At 39.8% G+C, this 21,366-nt stretch overlaps 1 protein-coding gene across 1 annotated transcript in view; it reads right to left on the bottom strand.

Moving 5' to 3' along the window:
- Positions 1–831: 831 nt before the first annotated feature.
- Positions 832–21,366, bottom strand: part of adgrv1 (adhesion G protein-coupled receptor V1) — a 98,821-nt gene continuing 78,286 nt past the window's right edge. The window contains exons 92-95 of the mRNA XM_040155521.1: positions 14,521–14,642; positions 8,231–8,416; positions 5,645–5,822; positions 832–1,269 (exon numbers count right to left, since the gene is read on the bottom strand). Coding sequence (XP_040011455.1) covers positions 1,151–1,269; positions 5,645–5,822; positions 8,231–8,416; positions 14,521–14,642 — 605 coding nt within the window. The 3' untranslated portion in view covers positions 832–1,150. The remainder of the gene's footprint in view (positions 1,270–5,644; positions 5,823–8,230; positions 8,417–14,520; positions 14,643–21,366) is intronic.

Consider the following 21,366-nt stretch of genomic DNA (forward strand, 5'->3'; position numbering starts at 1 on the left):
ATCTTCCAGTAGCACGCTCATGTCCTGCCGCTGCTCTCGTTATCTGCTGGGATCCTAACCTCAACCATCCAGCGTGAACCTGGGAGAGTAGCTGTAATGAGCAAGGTGCTGTGTCGCTGGCACCAAAAAATGGATTGCTGGGTAATTCTTAAACTTCAGCCTGTGTCTGAGGTCTTTTCTGTCTTTCCTCTCGCAAACCTCACATTCCTGCTAAAGCAGAAAAACTAACTGCCTCTCATGTAGCCACTAATCAAGTTCAGAAGCCGAGTGGATGGAGGACAGAGGTTAAAGGTTGGTGCACGGGTCAAGTAGACGGTAGATTCCAAGACGTTCAAAGCTGCTGTCAGAGTTGAGAGGGGAATACTTGCTTGCACGTTCACAGCTGCCAATTTTTCAGGGAGCAGATCAAAAAACGAGACTCTGCTTAAAAAAAAGAGTATACTGTGAAGTGAAACAGATTCAAATATGACTGAAGAACTGATATATTTCAGCTTTGACAATATTCTGAATATTCACACTCGTCTGCTCTGCATCGCTTACATTTCTCTTATGTTGAAACTCTCATTTATTGCTCCCTGCAGACACCAGCAGAGCAGTCGGACCTCATCTCTGGTTGTGAAACTCCAGTGATCATTCACACAAACCATCCTTTGTAGGGGTGTGACATCTGACCGCACAGAGACCCCCCCCCCCAAACAACAACTGTAAACTGCCTCTCTGACGGGTTATGAGCAGTAAAAATGGAATCAGGATATCCAAATGAAAAATGTATGGTAAATTATTTATTAACAATGTTACACAATCTCTGTCCTCAGCAGCAGAAGTTGTGCTAAAGGGGGCACATCTGGCTATCTCATTTCCTAGGTCTCTACAGAAAGAAAAAAAAAATCAAAATATACATTCAGAAAACAACTTCATCAAGGACTTAAAAAAAATTAATTTAGTAAAACATTTATGTATAGGACCATATATATATATAAAAAACAGATGTACAGTAAAAATCACATACAGTATCAAACATCTATATGACAATGTTCTATTAAAAAACCGTTTTAGTGCAAAAGCATTTTATAATATAAAAATACTTTGTTGTGATTTTTCTTTCTGATATGAAGAGTGAAGGACGTGGGATCTGTGTGAGGTGGAAAGGTTAGAGGTGTGTGTCTGCGATGGGGATTCGTCTCAGCTCAACTATTTGGGAATTGGTTACGCTCCCTCCGTCGTGGCTTCCAGGGATGGACTCGTTATCGCTGACGTTAAGGCCGGTCCCTAAAACAGACACAAAAAGTTACATTATGCTTCAGTCCAAAAACACGAGACTGCAGTACATTCAGGTGTAGTTTTTTCTTTGAGGTTTTCACATATGTCACATTCCTTGCTCAGCAGCTGGACCACCTAATATCCACAGCCTCATCGGTTCAGTGCGACAAATCCACGCTGCTAATCCTTTCCAGTGCTGATTATCTGTCACATTTGTCCCTTTAGTGCCAACATGGTATTATGTATTTGATTCTATATATTATCATTTCTGGGTTATAGGACAGCATAATGTATTGTTTTTAATCAGTCATGGTAATGAGTTGCAAACGGAGCAGGCTGACAAAAAAACAGGCAGTCAAACAAAGTAACTCATTATATGTCAAAGGATAAATCATACAGCAGGCCTTCTGGGAAAACAGTTTCATACTATAAAGACATGCTGACCTATGATTTATAGTAAGTATTCAAAATCAGAGCATTTCTGTCTTTATAAATGTTTTCAGCTTGGTTTAATAGAGAGGACTTGTAAGTGTTTTAGTGTTGATGGATTTGCATTGAAGCTCACATTGGTGAGCACCTTGCTGTGTGTGTGTGTGTGTGTGTGTGTGTGTGTGTGTGTTTGTGCGTGTGTTCTCAAAGTATTTTTAAATTTTGCTATAGATTTTATGCAACCTTCCCCAGGGCATGTGTGCTATGTACTGTTGGTGTTCAACAATAAACTATGAATAATATAATAAACTGTATGCACAGCATAGTTAGCTCAAAAGGAAAGTGACTGACTGTTGTTTGCTTGCAGGATATTTCAAGAGTTTATTGTGTTTTGGTGGAAAGTTAGGCAACAGACCAATAAATAATCAATTTAGCAACTGTTGCAAAGATTTCCCCACATTGTGAGACAGGGCATTTTAAACATTTTCATTTTCATTTTGTATGAACTACTGCTCTACTACTTACCTACATAACAAAAAAAAAATCACTACATTTATTTTGGAGCAAATCAAGACACAGATTCAGAAATTTCTAAAAATTTCTTATTATTAGGATAAAAAACATTTGTTCATTTGATTCAATTATTTGCGTCTAAGTTCCTTTTTTTAAATAATTTTTATTGGACTGGGTATCATATCAAGTATGATACACCCTAAGCAGAGACATTTATTTATATATATTTATTTAATAGTACAACCAACATTTGTAATGTTCAGCCCCCAGCCGTACTACTGTACGTAGAGCACATGTGTGCCTCTGTGTGTGCGTGTGTTAACGGTTCACTACCAAATGAAGTGCAATGACACTCATTACAGCGCTAGTTCCTGACCCCCGTGAGACGGTTATGTAATTCAGCTGGTTGGAATCGACAACCTCACTAAATCCTACACAATGGTCCTTTACCTGCAGAATACAGACTATTAAAACCCAAATTTATCAGCAGATTGTTTTCGTAAAGAATCTAAGTTCTGAGTTTGCATTTTCCACACAGCAAAGATCAAGTACCCGTTGGACAGTTATATTTTCTTGAGGCCACGGCAGAGACCTGTGAGGACCGGCTTTGAATTAATTAAATCTTGCAAACCTGCCCTCTTTGCTACACTGAATAATAATGTGAATGATTACTTCAAACTGCTGAGTTTGCAGACAAGAGGACCAATAAATTCCCTGGCTTGTTCGCTGCAGCCCCGAGGCTATTAAAGTTTGAACGGCACACAGACTCAGGAGAGCAGGCAGCAGTGAGGAGAAAAGCGGCTCAGAGACAAGTGTCCCGCTGCTACAACTGTCACTTTACTTGAGACGGAGAGTGACGCACATGTACAAACACACTCCTGTGAGTCTGACTGACCTTGTCCTCACATGATCAATGAGAGAGCAAGTTTATCTCTGTCCAAGTTTCTTACTTAGTGTAACACTACCCTCTTAGCTTAATCCATGTTTATTAGCACCTGTAAGTGTCTTGTTCTCACACCTGTTAGGTAGGACTTTTAATTTGGGTATCTCCATGGTTTCAGGTGTTATTTTTTCTGGGGTGCATGCTAGCAGGTCTCCAGTGCTGCTCCCTAGAGGCCTATGTTGCAATGAGGTACCTGAATAGATTCTGTGAGGCTTCAACAAAGTTAGGTTTGATATGGGTTTCAAAATTTAAAGCCTCCTGTCTCCCAGACAGGGCAACCTTCTTTGCAAAGTCAAACCAAACCTCCGGGCTGTAGCTTTAATGGGCTCAAACCCATCAGAGGCCTGTTGTTGCTCAATAACTGCTAATGATTAATTTATTTTCCTTGAAAGTTATTTCTTTTCTCCAGATTCTCAAGAGATTAAATGATAAATTCAATGTGACCTGACTCAGTCCCATTAGGTTTAGGGTCTTATCAGGTTGGTCTGTCTATCTTAACTAGGTATCTCTTGTCTCTCCCAGAGTGACCACTGTTTGGAAGACCAGACTTTTGCTCTTTCCATGATGTGGGAGTAAAGCTGGCTGGGATTTACTTAAAGCTCAAATGGTTAGCTTTTCATCAGCAGGAGAACTCGGTATTGGTGGAGAGTAATAGCGGCTGACAATGATCTGTAGGGCAAAAAATAAACAAAGAATAACAATCACATCCTGGGATGAGCAACGGACAGACAAAGATTTCATGTATTCTGTTGTATAGCAACTAAATAATTCACATTTCCTGACAACAAACTGTCTTAAAAACAAAGAATACTTTTTTCACTATCAACGTTCTTGATGTCTCCACTTGCGTTTCCCAAAAGATTTTGTGATTAGAAATTTAAGGTCTATAAATAAGTCCAAATTCAAGATGCTGCTTCAAGGCATTATAATCTGTTCTTCTACATTTTCCGTACAGTAGCTGAAAGCAGGACAAAAACAATCACGACGATTTTCACAGAGAACATGATATGCTAAATATATTCATTACAACATTGCTTGGTACTGCTGCATAACCTTACTGGTGTTTCAATTTGACCCTAAAACTGATTATTACTCCTTTTAAATCACATCCAAACCAACATAACTCAAGCTCATGGCATGCTCATCATCCTCAAATTGTCAAAAAGTTGAAGGGATGATATTTACTTAATTTGCTGGCAAATAAGCCTCACATTTCCCAGTGCATGTAATACAATAGGAAGAGTGCTGAACAGCAAAAAGATTTAGTTACTAAATTAGATTTTCAAATTAGATTCATGAATGCATTTATTCCGTATTAAAGTATTTCTTGTACTCATTTTAAAGTCACAGAGTACATCTTATTATGTCAAAAGTTTGGGTGAGACAGGCTAGGCCCTGTCAGCAGCGGAAGACCTTCACTTCATCAGACTGGTTGTTTTTCAGCTGTGTGCAAATGACTCCAGCGGAGCCTCTCTCGTGTCTTCTGGCAGTGTCTCACATCAACAGCAGAGGAGTGTCCCCGCGTACTGAGGCTTCTGTTGGCTGTTGTCCAGCTGGGACTGATTCTCATTCAGACACTGTGAAGCAATTACTCCATGATTTGAAGGAGTGAGGAGAGGACTGGCTGTCTTATATAGGCATGTGTGTGTGTTGGTGATGTATCAGTGAGCAGTTTGGGCCCTCAGCTCATTAAACATTGATGGCGATAGAGGAAGAACGGTTTCCATGGCAGCAGAGAGATTTAAGGTCAGCCTCAGAATGACTAAGCCGGGCCGATGCCAATAGATGCTACAGATACTGCATGTATATACACTGTGAAATAATCACATAAACACACACACATCTATATATTTATATATTTTTTAAAATTATTTCTGTCTCTGTCTTATTATACAGTCTAGTTTAAATTTAAGCCACATGCGCCAAGCCTGGTTGAAAAGGTTTTATTTAGAAGCATGTTGCATGTTGTGCGGTGACCTTTTGCAAAGTCCACAGTGCCGTTGTTTTTGTATTTCATGGAAAGGTAATGGAAAAGATGTTGCTCACAGGTTTTCAGTGAGAGTTTGACTCAAGTAATGTTCCTGACTGACTAGATATGTTAACAAATTAAACTCGTTAAATGCTAAGGTCTACATTAAAGCTTAACGACCTTTCTGCTTAAATATAGGTTAAGCAAATCAATAAAATAAAACCAATGTCTATATATAAATGCAATATAAAATTCCCCCAGGTATGAATCTTTTTAGGGGAAACAACAGCTGTATTTTCAATTAAGTGTTATTATGAAGATGCTGATGTATCAGAAACAGAAGGGAAATAAGAAAGTTCAGATGAGTTTTGAGCCAGTTTGAGCTCAATAATGGTACTTTTTCATAACTAAAACATTTGTCATACAGATGATACAATGATATGATGTAAGATATAATTATTGTGCTACATGAAACAAACAGTATGAATGTGTGAGTGCACAGCTCATCTCTGTGTTGGTTGGATCCTCACCAGTTTTTAAGGCAAATATGAGGTCGTCGAACTCCTGTGACTCCTCATCTGCGGTCACCAGGCTGCTGTTGATGAAGCCTCCCTCGGTGGTGTACGTCCCCATCACAGGAGAGGGTTTGAACACACCACTGGGTTGACTGCTGGGCCGCAGAGACGCTTGCTCCCACTCCGCTGACACCTGACACACACAGACACAGTATACAGTCATATGAGCCAACGCACATCAAAATGCACACAGGCTGTATAAAATATGCATTATTATGTATTATAGTTGCTATTGGCCTATTTGATTTTAAGTATTTGTGAGATGTGAGGCTTTCACTTCCTAACGGTAAAATATAGATGGTACATTTATTGATATAGCACACCCAATGCCCAAAAACATCAACTTCACGTGAACACAGGTCAAAATCATTTCAACCATTCACACACAGACACACACACACACACACAAATACACAAATACACATATAAACACTTAATTTAGAGAATTGCTGCATCTGTCAGCCGTGTAATCACTTCTGTGATATGTTAGGGTCAGGCAGAGTGCAAGTTGTCCAAGCACCCCAAAGGGTTAAGGCCAACCCAAAGGGTCACAGCAGGTTCATGGGGTGAGAGTGAGGCCAGTGGGTATAGGGTTCCACACTGAATCAGTTTAACATTATGAACATTATGCTGCCAGCACAGATGACGGAGTACTATTTAGAGTCCAAAGTTTGAATACATTTTTTTTTTTTTGGTGGTTGAGTGAAGGCTACTTAATCCATGCATTCATTCAGCAAAAGACAGGAGTGATGGGAAAGAAAAAAGAGAGGGTGGCAGAGAGTGAAATAAAAAGAGGGAACTGACTAAAGGGATTTTCCCAACAACAAAAGCATATCATTGTACTGTACTTCTTTTCCACAAGAATCAGCTGAATACATCGTCTCCTCGTTTTCCACCGTGTTCATTTATTATGAAAGACTAAGACTGTCCATGTACATGCATAAATGTGTGTGTGTCTGTGTGTTTTTGAGGCTTGCAAGGCTGTAACTGGTACAGAGTGTCCGGTGAGGTGAATTAAGCACCACCAGGCACCTCAGATCTGTCACATCCCCTTTGACAGGAGGCAGGGAGTGGATGACTCAAACCTTTCAATAAGCTATTGTACCCTCAAATTATACGTTCCCATCCCTATTATAATATCTCTTCAATTTTCTTTCAGCTAATCCACTCCACAAATCATCACTTATCTAACACTCAGATCACCACTCTTAGCGGTCTCTATCTGCGCTCTTAATTTTCTTACTGGGCTGTAGCCAGATCTCTCAGAGGCAGGAGTGTGCACTCATGAATAAAACAAGATTACTGGATTCCTACATGTTGAGAGGGATCGAGAAAGAAAAAGGGAGGGTGGGGGCTCCCAGAAGTAATGAAGTTAAACCTGCCCCATTTTTTCCTCCTTGTTTTTCTCCCTCTAAGAAGCTCAGTCCTTGTAGGGTATTCTCCAGGGACAAAGCTGTTGAGGAGACTGAGGTACTATAGAAGTGGTTCATGTGTGTTTGCATGCAATTTGCCAGTTTGACAGAAAAGTCACAAGAAGAGTTGATTTATGGTGCCGTCCACACACACACACACACACACACACACACACACACACACACACACACACACACACACACACACACACACACACACACACACACACACACACACACACACAATTTTACACGAATGTTTCATACTGAGAATCAGTCTGAAGCAGTAAGGACAAATGTGTGTGAGTGTCTGAGTGAGTGAGTATGATCGTTCTCTCTGGAGTCACGCTCAGCTGATGTGAGAAATGTGTGGAGGAGGACCAGGAATGGGCAAACACAGCCATGGGAATGAGGGCATGGGAAAAAAAACTGACTAAGAGAGAAGTGAGAAGTTGGAGGTGAGGGAAGGTAAAGCAAAGACTAAAATTTTGTATTTTAAAGAAAAATTACTTTCATTTTATAAACCAGGCCTTGTTTTCATAATTTTGGCAATCGTTCATATCAGTTGTGATAACATTTTATTAACAAAGTTGCTGAGATCTGGAGATACAGGGGCATCGCTATCACAAAGTCCACCAGAGCAAGGATCACCCCCAGCTGGATTATATAAACCCCTATTGGAGGTGAAATCGAAAGTGAGCGCACATGGAATGTCCTCACTGCATTGCAAAACTGCACGTAGATGCAACTATGGCAGGTATAGTAGGCTAAAGTTCAACTAGTAAGCCTGTTTTAGGTTGCTGCAGCCTCAGTGCAGAAAACTTTGTGAGCAAAATGTTTTCATAACCGACAGAACTGATGGCCAAATTTAGAGAAAGAAGACCCAGACCATAAAAAAAACCCCCATAAATTTCCTTAATAGTTAAGAGAGGGGATATAGTTGACAGTGGAAAATGAAGTGCACAGTAAAAATTGAAATACTATGCATTAGAGCCAGAGAGTATGGGTAAAAATACTGTAAATCCATATCATCTAAAATGTACAGTATTTCTATCTTTGATCATACAGGTGTATCCGTCTCTCTAATAGCTCACTAAGCTCTGTGCATGTGTGTATCTGTGTGTCATACCTCCTCCATAGCGCTTATGAGATTCTGAGTTGATTTGCTGATGTCACCCCCTACAGTAGTGGGTCCCCCTCCCTGGTAGGTAGAGTCGGGAGATTCATGGCCGCTCATTTCCACTGTGTAACTGGCTTTAGTTGGCCAACACAGCTGGTTGTGCATGATGAAGTACACTGCAAATACGTACAATCCCTGTAGAGAAAGGGGAAAATCAGCGTTTAGAAATAATAGAAATAAATACATTCTCCGCGGCTCTGTTCCTTTACTTTTGCAAAGCTCCTCAGTATCGTATCAGATCAGTTGAAAGCCTAATTGTTTCAGACATGCAATCTGTAACTTTGCTGGCTCTCTCTATCTGTTACGACAAAGTCTCTGATGCTGGCAGGTTTCGTGGTTGCTTGTAATAGCTTGGATCCAAGAACTAAATCCCTAAATGTAAGTGTACATATTTTCAAACTGTAAAACACAAGTATAAATTGTGTTATATCAAGTCATACTGTAGCCACGATAAATGATTATTAAGCAATGCATTGCTGTTGCAGTAATATTTAAACTTTTTTCACATCATTGGTACCAACTGCGTCTCTTCCAGCATGATTAATAGAGAACTACTTCATCATTGGGCCATGACATCATTGGCACCCTGGTATTTCTGCCTCCTCCACTTCCTCGTCATTACCAAATCCTCCTGGTCAACACCACAGGGCTGTGAATTACCCCAAAACATCAGAGTGTCAAATACCACGGGACCATCCCGTATTTCGCAACACTCATCACCGGCTGATGACGGCAGCTGCAGACAGAGATGCAATGCACAAGCGTGGAGCATGAATGTCAACAGCACTGGGCTGTGCATACGGGTGAATGCAAACACACAGCCAATTATGCACACACAGAAACTGTCCTTTCATTGAGACATATGAAAGGACGGTGGTGCAATATAATTTATAGTGACAAGAAATGGGCATAAAGTACATTTCTGAACACCGTGATGGTCAGCAAAACACATGCAGTATTTCTGAACATGGTAAAGAGAGCAACTGACATCATAGGAGATATGCACGGTCCTATGATATTCTAATTCTTACAACAATAAAACCAGATCTCCTAAATTGGCTTGTTTGTGAAAAATACACCTTTAGCAGGGAGACAATTCTGAATCTGTCTCATGAGCAAAGTGCTTCGTTTTCAACAGTTGCAGTGGGTAAAAACTGTCCCAATCTTCAAAGCCCTCTATGTGACATTAAGTTTTGTTGCATATTTAAATTATAAGGCTGCATTGTACCAAACCACAGGTGTCTGTTTTATGTGTATAGGAGATTACAAGGCCGATTAACAAAGAACAGTAAACTTGCCCAGCACGCTATTATATGTAGCAAAGTGATCATCATTACCCATGTACCCAAAGGATCTTGATATAGAAAAAGGATTATAAACAGTGCTGATGGTTACAGTCAACATTACGAGGAAGACAAGAGGAACTGTAACTGGAAACTGTGGAAACTGGAAACTGGAAACTTTATGGGTGCATTGTAAAACTTGAACATCCAGCTTGTAAGAAGGAAAAAAATGGCTGCGAATAGATAAAACAGAACATGGAACACCTCACAGGTCATTAGCTGTGTTTTACAGCCTGGTGTCTCTGAAGGAGCAACACAAACTGTCTAGTGCTGTACATCCACATAAATCAATATGCGTCCATGCATTAATGTGTCTCTGAGGACAAGTGTGAGATTAATGTAGAATGATTTTACTGTTGTGACTTTTTTGTTTGCAATTTCTTTGTATGAAGTTAAAGAATGAAATGAACTTTTCTTTGTGTGATCACTTTGAACACTGAACAAAAGCAGCCAGGTGTGTATTAATGTCTAGGTGTGTACTCTGCTATCCATCACAACAGTGTTGTGGGTGATTAGCACATATCATTAGCAGGCTGTGTAGCCTAAGGAACAGGTTTTACAACCATAGGCCTGTTATGTAAGTGTTCCCTGATCACTGGAGAGGCCACGTCTTTAGAGATGGAAAGCACAGAGCCAAGGAGAACAGGAAGAAAAGAGGGTTGGAAGAAAGACCATGAGCAGAAAAATTTGTGGGAAAGACTGAGAATAAAATTGTATGAAGTGATGTTTACAGAGAATGGAAAGAAGAAAAGAATAGCTACAGAAGTTTATTGTCTTTGGGGGATGAAAAGGACAAGGAGACAAAAAAAGTAGAGATAAAAAAGTAGAGGTAATTTAAAAGAAATAAAAGCCCACAAAGTCTTCTGATTGGACTCATGTGAGTGGTAATGCTGCTGTTGGGGACAGTGTAATTCTTGTTTTAGACTGGATAAGTAATGTAACATTCCCCTCACTCACAACTGGGAAAAGTGCTGTGTACATATAACAGACTTATTTCCCCTAAATCCTGATTATTGCAGGCTTCACACAGCTGACTGCGTGTGTGTGGACACGCGAGGGCCTGGGTCTTCTTTTCCATAATAACACACAGATATCCTCTGTCCTATTTATAGGTGACTACAAAGGTTGAATCAGGAAGCGGGGGTGGAATTGAATTGTGATGGGGCATGGTGCTGCTTCATGGGTGTGGATGTATCTGACTGTGACGATACAATGAGGTAAGGTTTACCGGCAGAGGAGCAGGAGGAGATAATGAGGAGTGGCGCTGTGATGATTTGATTATTGTATTCTAATTCAGCCTGATGTGGCACAGATGTGGATCTTGAGTAACAGTGTGGCACAATTGAATAGGGAGAGAAAAGAAAAAACAGTGGTCTGTGGATGAAAAAGTCTAGTTTTCCTCATTATCACCGCAAACATGATCAGTTTGACTAGTCTGGCTCTATAGAATACCCTAAATATTGCCTTCTATAAACAAAGCGCTCAATAACTAAAAAGGGATCTCAAACACAACACAACACAAAATGCAACAGAAACACTGTTGTGCACAGCGGTAACATCTGCATCTGTTTAATGGTGTTCAGTAATCAGCTGTAGGTGTGCCACACAACTACGTCAACAACACCACCAAGGTAAACATGGAAAATTCTCCTAATGGAAAATTCACGGCATGAAGGAAACAATAACTGGTTTACCATACTTTGCAGCAGAGACCTACAGTATAACGACTTCCAACGTCAAGGCAATAGAACCAAATGGAAAATGATAACATCTAAGACCTGACTGAAGGATAAGAAAGCATTGTTTACATGAGCAGCTAGTGGAATGATAATAATAATGTCGACGTCTTTTGTTAATTTAAAATTTTCCACTTTGAGTGCAGTGATTCAAACCACAAACTCAAAATAAGATTACAAATCCTTCTAGTTATCAAGCTAGTGCATAACTGGTGACATGAAATCTGATCTGATGAAGTCTTCTTGTGCAACAGTTTTTAAAAGCATTCTGTAAATAGCCCTTTAATCATAACTTCTTGCAATTGTGCCAGGATACATTAACACAGAAATTAACTTCTTTCATATATCTTTGCATCTGTTATAAAACATGACCATCTAATTGCTGTTCAAGGTTTGCAGAGTGTTTGACAAGAAGTACATTTTCAGTGTTGTTTATCATGATCTCATTTGCTTTCATTAAACTTTCATTCAGTCCCTAATGGAAGTCCCACAATAACACATAATGCCAGCCCTCTTACTGCAACTCTTTTCTCCCTCACAGCTAAATAAATTAAGTTTTCTCCATAAAACTTCCCTGCACACACACAAATCTAATTGCAACCATTCTGCAACCATCATCTCAGAGTCTGTTTCCTTAGCAATGCTTTGTGAAAACTGGGTCAGACGCATTTGTTTACTGCAAATCAATGTCCTCAGATGTGCTTTGGCTTTGGGGCTTTTTACCTGTCTGTTCCACTCTGATGACTCCTTCGTTCTTCCTACCGCAGACCCAGACCAAACCCCAGAGGCTAGTGCTTTAGTCTAAGCTTTGAGGTTGCAATGTTGGGGCTAGGATTGAAAATCAATTGTCATAGTCCTATCTTTATTTTCTAAAAGACTTTATTTTCTAGCGAAAGCTGAGTTTAAAAGTTTGTCATCATGTGTCCTGCCTGAGCCAAGGGCAAACTGGATCCAATGGGAGGCAGTCTATTAGGCTGGAATGAAGTGCTTTCATGTTGTATTTGCACTTTCTCAGGAGAAATGTTGCTGGTTGCCATAGAGCAAGCAGGAGAAGACTGTTGTCGTATCTGTGATTGTGTGTGTGTGGTTGTGTGTGTGTGTGTGTGTGTGTGTGTGTGTGTGCGCGCGCGCATGCCTGTATGTTTCTGTTATTTGTGTGAAGGTGGACATTGGAGGATTGGATGCAGAGGACTGGAAGGCCTTGGGGGCCTAAATCAAAGTCAAGAACACATTAAGGTCGCTACAGAAGGCAGGAAGGACTTAAATCTTTAAAGTGTTCCTACGGGATATTAAGGCAGGATTTTTACCACAGTCAAAAGAAATATTAAATTGGTTTCAAGAAAAACTGACAAGGTTTGGGAATGTAACATGTTATTGCCGATCCATTCTCAGGACAAAAACACAGAAGTGTAAACTTTTTATTAAAATCCTCTAATTAACAAACCTATTCATGTCATAGATGACAAGTGACCCTTAAAGAGCATCATCATCACTATCGGTCAGCTAAAGTAACTGACCACATGATGTCAAAGAGTGGGACAAACTCTACTGCACCTCATAAACAAGAGCTAAATGTAACGTCAACCGTTGGCATTGACATCACTTTTGTTCATTAGTCACTGTACCAACAGGAGAAGTTTACTTTGGTACAGTGCTGTTGTCTTCGGCATGGGAATGCCACATATCACCACGGGTTACCACAGACCTCTTATGGCACACTTTACAGGCAGATGGTGCCTCTCAGAGGATGACAGAAGAGACCACAAACATTGATAGACTACACAAAAAAGAAAATAATCTATTGCATCAGCGAGAGGGGGGCTGGCAAAGCTTCCTGGATATCTTTGCAAGGAGGATGCAAGACATTTCCAAAAACCTACATCCCTGTGCCAGGAAGTTTACATTTAAAGCTGTGCGAAATTGACATGAACTTTTGAAATCCTGTACTTCAGCCACTGATGATAAGCTACTGGCATGGGGCTAGTTTAGGGAACTTCTCCCAGACCACACTGCAATTAATTTTTAGCCACATGCAGTCAATAACACATATAATCCTAACAAAAGAGATGATTGATGACAGGGCCAATGTCCATATGGGCCTAATATTTTCAAGTTCATATAAGTTTAAACTAAATATAATCCATTATATCGAAAACTTTTGTGATTTGTGTATTACACTACAAGTGAATTTAATTTGTCTGTGAATTCTGTGTAAGTTGCACTGGCCATAGAGAAATCTTATAAATAATTTACTATCAGATGCTGAAACCAGACGTATTAGGAGAGTGCAACCTATAATCATCTCTCTGCTCCTGAGGCTCTGCTCTCTCTGCCTCGCCAACACATCAAAGCAGGGCTTCAACGTGGGATGAAGCAGCCTTCATCACTCCCTCACTCTCTAAGTCAACAGAACATCAACACACACACACAGACACACACACACACACACACACGCGCACACACACACCAGTCTAGCACCCTAAATAATCAATTTTGCTTTTGTGGTAACTTGGAACAAAGCCCTCTAATATTACCATCTGTGAAATGCAAACACATTAACCAACTACCACACCGAAGAATAAATCTATGTTAATCCAAAAGTACACATTCTGATATTATTATTGCGCCCCATAGCACCCTCAAATCCCCATGTTTTCTTCTGGCTTACTGTGCAAACTTCACAGTTGAGTTTTAAAACAGCAACATTTTGCTGGGAGGTAATTTGGAAATTTGGGAATGCTGTTGGGAGCTGTATAACAAAATGAGATGATGATGTCAACCTCAAATTAGACTTGGAAAAAAAAAAAAGTCAAGATAATTTCAAGCTTGAGAGTGTGTATCATAACAGTTCTATAGATACGTTTCAATTCATATCTCTGCACTGGGAAAATTAAGAAAAGATGACAACTAAAATTTATGTTGATAATTTGAAAATGATGACAACACTGATGATGAGATTAAGAAGGAAGGTAAAGAACAGGAAATCAGTACATCAATTTCACTAGTACACTGTATAACCTAGAAGGAATTGCAATACAGTACAAGATGCTGTTGATAGGTCTATTTGATTAAGTAATCGTATAAATGAAAAAAAAAAGGACTGTAATTAAATATACAAACTTGCATGCATGCAAACAAATAAATAGGCCAATGAGCTCACCAGCAGGCAGTTAAAGATGACGTAGAGGATGAGCATCCACAGGTACCTGTAGCCCATATGGAGTCCTGCCCACAACCAGACCAGAGAGATGAGCAGGAACAGATAGAGGACAAGCGGCACCTCTGGAGCACAAGATAACAGAGGATGATTAAACGACAATACCAGCACAAGAAAGAATATCAACAACTACATAAAGTATACTGTCTGACAAAGTTTTATTCATTTTATGACTACTGTAAAATACAGCTAAAGAGCTTTTATCTTATTTACTGTACCATAGATGAGTAGACACTTATAATTCCCCATGTACTTTACAATATATGACTGTGCATGTACACACACAAACACTTACTTATATATTATTATTACATATAATCATGCTTGATTCCTGATGTTGATGCATCATCATATATACAGTTTGGTGTAATCCTCATTTGTTCCTAATGTTTCTGAAGTTTGGGCTGATAACCCCCAGTGTGGGAGGGAATGTTAGAACCATGAGCGAGCTTTGGTGTATGGCGCCTTTTCTGGTCTAAAAGTCCTCATGAGTCCACGTGGTGTGTATGCGGACTCAAGTGGACCCTGATTAAAGTCCCAGCTAGTGATTGCTGCACGCTGCAGGAGAGCAGACATATAAGGTTGACTGAGATGACCTCAGCAACACACATTCATACTTCTATATGCGAGTAGGCAAGCATGCAGTGTGCCCTCAGGGGAGTACTCCCATTTTCCCCACTCAGAGCTTTCTCTATTGAACATTTGTGGTGCCACTAATGCAGTAAATTGTATAAGAAGTGCTGATACTATTCTAACACCCTGTGTGCACAATCATTTGGTTGTGCAAAAGGTGGAGACAACTGGTGCCTTAGCGTGTTTAGCGTCTTTTTATATATACTGTATATTTTAAGAGGTGGCAATGGTAGGGTGCAAAATGGAGCTGATTATCAAAATGGACAGGTGGAACATCCAAAGTTCTCACAGTTGGAAAACCATGGCTGCCGCGTTGTTAACCCAGAGCCACAACAGGCTTTAAAACAAAGAGCCTGGTGGACAATTTTGATTTTGTTTAAATTTCATTTGATAATTTCAAGCTTTAAAGCAGGAGTTTAAGAAGTAGTCTAAAATTAATCATACATTGCCTAGAAATTTTCTTTAGTATACAATAATAATATAGATATTTGCAATGCTTTAAGAAATAAAAAAGGAGTCATGACATTCCTATTCTGACAAACCTTGTAGCAAGCCTACATCTTGGCTCACCTCACCTCTCTTCATGCTTTAGGGAGTGGGACTGTCGCCGTGACTCATGTCACCTTACTAAAGTAAAGTAAAGTACAACTAACATCATTTTAATAGGTGACCTTAACTAATCAGGCAGTAGTCTGGAAATAGGTGTGCCCCTCTCCAAAGTTTGAGTCTAAGTTTGTACTCAGTATTTAGCATGTCCTTTAGTAAATACAGCCCTATGAACATACTATCAGATGCAAGTTATCCAACAATTGCCACAAAAGCATACAAACATGCCACCTCATGCTAAAATGCACTCTCTCACACACCAAACTGTGCACAGAACACAGAGAAACATTCAAACATATCTTCCTTATTTTTACTGCAACAGGTGTTTCCAAGATAAGATGGGACAACCAAGAGGTCTTTCTGCACATGTTTCTAAACTGAGCTGTGCTGTGGCAACTAGCGTCACTGGTAACCCACTTTTTGATAGGGCCGATACTGCTTTCAGGCATACAGTATGTGGCGCTACACAAGTAGAGGTAAATAATGTGCTATAAAAGTAAGAACAGATAAATTTATATTCTTTTTAACCACTGCCCCTTGTACTATTCATGATTCATGATGTGAGGGTTCAAGAGAACAAACTCGGTCTCTCACTGAAGTGGTGACAGAATTAAGGCCACTGACGTATCCTTGCACCTCATCTATGTCAGCTCATGGTGTTCATCTCAGCTTGAAAAATCATACCCTGTCCTATTATTAGAACAGCTAATTAGAAGACAAACAAAATGAGTACTGCCGGTAAGGCGCAGACTGAGTCAACTGTCAAGAGTGAATCATCACAACAAAGAGAGAGGCCTGATAAATAAAACAGCTCATTACTATCAAGCTAGATTCCTTCAGGAGGGTATAATGAAGGAGAACATGATGGTAGCAGCTGTTGAAACCTGACCAAAAAAACTGTATATTTTAAAAAATATCTGGTCTGGTACTTATGAAGAAGAGGGTTTTACTGGAAATTAAAAGAGAGACTCCACTTTATGAACTTGATGATCAACTTGTTCAGTTTTTGTGTTAGACGCATCAGAGTTTGTTTGCCAGTCACAGGTGTCACAGGTGTAATGCACAGGTCAAATTTAAAGATTGTAAACAGCACATTAGAAACACACCCACATCACGTTGCTGTGATGTATGGTGCAAATAGGGGATCCCGAGTAAAAACACTACTGGGACATTATCAGCCATTACCATCAAATTCCAGTCCCAAATCTTTTTGGTTTGTGAGCATTAGCCTCAGTGTGATAAATACTAAGCTGATGCAATAAGAGCTTAAGTGGCAGAATATTAGTAGTGATGGGACCAAACTCGAAAGTTAAGGAAAAAGAAGAATTTAAAACAGGTGTGTGAGTTCAGACCTGAACAAGCTTAATCTTACACTTAAATCATTAGCTGTGTGTTGTTGGCCCAAGGTTGAGTTCGAACCAAAGATGTCAATCAAATGTCTGTTGTTTTTTAAGTTCTCTGCAACCACACTGCATCTCTGTAGTTAAACTAAAGTTATAAATGTCTGAGTGAATCACTCTAGCTACACATTTGTAATAGTTAAAGTCAGAGATATCATTAGGCATGCCATTCTGCGATGCTCTGTGTATTTGTGTGATTCTATGTGTGTATGGGGACGCAGATGGCTGGGATGGTAAGGTGGCTGGAATTTGAGTCCATCACGCGTGCAAGAGTGATCTTATATATTACATAACACATGGATTTCAAGGCAACATATTCCGAATCCACTGTACCCCAGACGAACATAAATGCTGGTTTTAAACTGACCTTTGAATCCAAAGGGAAAATGTACCAAATCAAAACGACACTGCTGAGTCACTCTCACTTTTGTCCACTGGTTGGTGTTATGTAGGACAGACTGTACAGTTCACTTCACAAGCAGGATGGAAACACAAGGCACAGGGCCCAAGTTTACACAAAAAGTCCTCACTTAGGTGCCACTTCCACCACACTGCCAGTTCCAATCTGCTCCAAGTTCTGCTCCTTATCTCACTGCAACTTTCCTCTGGCTCAACCCTAATGTACTTTCTTAACAATGTTTCCTTCTTATGATTTTTTTCCTTTTCATGCCTCTCCCTTTTCATTTGAAACTTATTTGCAAGCCTTTCTTCATTGTTTTCTGCTCATTGCTTTCTATTGTTTCAGTATTATTATTTCACACCTAGTCTTGTTGTGCTTTAAGCCCAAATTCTGTCTCATTTTGGTCAATCTTTGCTCAAAGCTGAAAAATCTATTTAATAAGCCCTTTCATCTGCCGCTTTTCACCAATATTTTCTGTCTTCTCAAACTTTCTATCGCATGTAGTTATAGCTGCACCAACTTCTTCTATCTCTCTCTCTCTCGCCCTTCTATCTTGCACATCTGTCTCCATCTCCTCCCTCCCCGGTTTGATTTTTCCAACCATGTAAGCACATTCCAGTCTGTGGACAGGGCAGAGCTCCCACAGTAAGACCAGGTTCCCAGAGCCAAATGAAAACTGACTGCAAAATGCTGACTGAATGTTTGGATTAATACCTCTAAGAAGAAGTGAAAAGAAGCAGAGCAGGCACACGTTTTCGGTAGTATCTGTATGTGTGCATATGAACATTATGAATGCATATGTAAGCCTTTGCAAAAAACATGCGAGAGGGACTTATCTCTGTGCGGAAGAGATGCTAAAAGATGTCCTTTAAGTCTGGCAGAGCTAAGAAGTAAACAAACTTTAACCCCCAGTGGTGCAATTTCTGTCTCGAACTATTTCTAGTGATTTTTGCTGAATGTGAAGGAGCTACTTTTCTCCACAGGCAGACAGGTTCCAGTTTACATTTGATCAGAGCGGGTTCCTGGTGTGAGAAGATAAACTGAGAGGAGAGCATTGGTTCAACAAAAACAGCTAGGCAGAAACTCAAGACAGTGCAGACATTACTTTGAGATATAGGTCAGCAGCTGTAATAACAACAAGCTGAAATAAGTGTGTGCTGAGCACACACAAACACCCCACACCCAAGTTATGTGTGTGAACAACGTGTGAACATACAGACACAGTAAAAGCTATATATTTTTTTATTGTATAATTAAAAATATTATTCTGGTGATAGTAATGACATGATTAAGATTTCTACGGTTACAAACGAATGAATGTTTTTTTGTGTAATTTCATGATAACAGAAAACAGATGTGCTTAATGTAGCCATAACAAATATATATATAATAAAACCAAGTATGAGAAGATGAATCTATGATGAACGACATCTACAAAAGAGTTTGCATTTCAAGGCTACTGATAACAACGCTGTGAGAGCAAAATATAAACACATATCTTGCATCCAAATAAAGCAACTTACCAGCCTCAAACACACAAAGTACATAATAAAGCATTCTGCAGTCAAACCTGATCACATTTATTTGTTTATTTCCACATTCCTCACAAATCAAAATCAAATTGCAGTCAGGGAGCCATAAAAATAGAACAAGAGTTATTAATTTCACTCTACTTTGTTGAAAACTGAAAGTCTGCTCACTTCTGTATCAAAAGAACAGCCCATCTTGCAAACATACCTTGTGGGCTCAGTGGGGACTGTGATAAGGGCTTACTGATGTGTTTTCAATAGGCGCTGTTGTAAGTTTAGTTTCTGTTTTTTCCAATCAATCAGTTCCAATCTTTGCTGAGGTACAGGTACGTGTCTGCAGGCTGGGGCGAATGAGCAGGCAAACGCTGGGACACTTTCTAGATTTCACTGGCGTCAGATATCCAGCTATATCTCACTTCTCACAATCACAGACGCACACACACAGACATAGATTAACCCTCAGCCTATTTCATCAGTTTTTGGCTGCAGTAAGAAATTTGAAAATGTTGGCAATCTAAATATTCATGGTCCGAATGGTATCAGGTATTTCACAGGTTCTGCACAAATCTCAGATGAATGGGAACATCAAGGTGAGGCTCAAACTGTTAGATTCATGATTGTAATGGATAGATGTCATTAAGCCTATTTAAAGGTAAAAAAAAGGGATAGAACCTGCAAAACATGTCTTATGAACATATTAAGCTAATTCATTTTTCATCAGTCATTTGTCTGCCCACTGCATTTTGCAGATCTGAAACTGGTCAGGTTTTTTTTTTACAGCACCTGTTGCTGTTATGCCAACTCTGACAAATTGCGGATATGAACAGCGAGTGAGCAGAAGCATGGCTTGTGTTTAGAACGATGATATAAAACAGACCTTTCCCTCGCATTGTTTTATTCTCCTTTGGACTCTGGACATATTTAGAGAAAGCCAACGGTGAAATATTGCAAAGAGTTGTGCACTGGGTGTCTGCCAAAAGCAAAAGTAAAGAGAAAGAAAATGAACGAAAACAGCAACTAAATTCAGTCCATATTCTTTGTGTGCATATTGTGTTCATGCTTAAATATAGTGAATGTGAGTATGGATGTGTGGTTGAATTGTGTCATTATGTGTCTAAATAACATCACCTGCATGAACTTTGATAAAGAATATTGCTGTCCAAGTTTGTGCTTTTGAATTTATTTATTTTCACAGCACAGCTCTTCTATACAAAACTAGACACACGTATTCACACCTCAATGGACGTCCTCTGTGCTTGTGCCACACACAGTCAGTGAGGTCTTTAAGCTCCTGCTTTGAATAGTGTGTGCCATGCCTACCTTTCCCTTGGATCCCTTGCTCTCTCACTCGGTTTCTCAGTGTAAATAAAGAATTTTAAAAGCTGCTGGAACCTTGCTTGCTGTGCTGACCGCTCCCTCTCTGCCCTTCTCATTTAACATATAGTAGAGTACCATATTCCTAGTCTCCTTATCCCTCAACTCACCAAAAACATATCCTTTCTACTCAGTCTCTGTCTACTCTTGATTCCTGCTGTCCACACTGGCCCCACAGTATAACGCTCTTGTCAGGGAAAAATCGTATAGACTGACCTTTAGCCTAAGCCTAGTTTGTGAATGAGAAGGTATTGCTCTCCTGTAAATAACGCACACCTACCTGCAGCTCAGCAAAGTGCTGTTTTGATTTCTTACACTACTTCAGAGGCCACACACAGTGCGTAGGGCAGACTGCTCACCAGGACCGGCACTAATTCAGGCTTTGCTTTGTCATTGGAGGGCCTTGACTGAGCAAAACAAGCTAAAGCCTGCTGAGTCTCACCGATGGCCACTGATTACAGCCTGATACAGAGGGACTAAAGTGGTTTGGCTAGGATCTCCATGTGTGGGCAAAGTGTCCGACTGCACTGAATAAATGCTACTGATTCATACTGGCTGTAAGTCTATGATGGTTATTTCACTGCAAACAAGAATATTACACACTGTACATGTTTGTGGTTGTTTGCACACATCTTAGTACACTGCATTGAGTGTATTTAGTGCTTTAAACTACTATAAATGTGTGATTGAAACACATAAGATGTGGTAGAAAGGTTTTGGAGATGTGTTTAAAACACATTACTACCATTATTCCTAAAAATGTCTTAAATGGTGCTTTAAACTGTGTTCAATTCTGCAAATCATTCCATTAAGTCAAGTAAGTGCAATGGCTGAATAAAAGTGAGAC

Source organism: Xiphias gladius, chromosome 19 (assembly GCF_016859285.1).
Source record: "Xiphias gladius isolate SHS-SW01 ecotype Sanya breed wild chromosome 19, ASM1685928v1, whole genome shotgun sequence".
NCBI classification, from domain to species: domain Eukaryota; kingdom Metazoa; phylum Chordata; class Actinopteri; order Istiophoriformes; family Xiphiidae; genus Xiphias; species Xiphias gladius.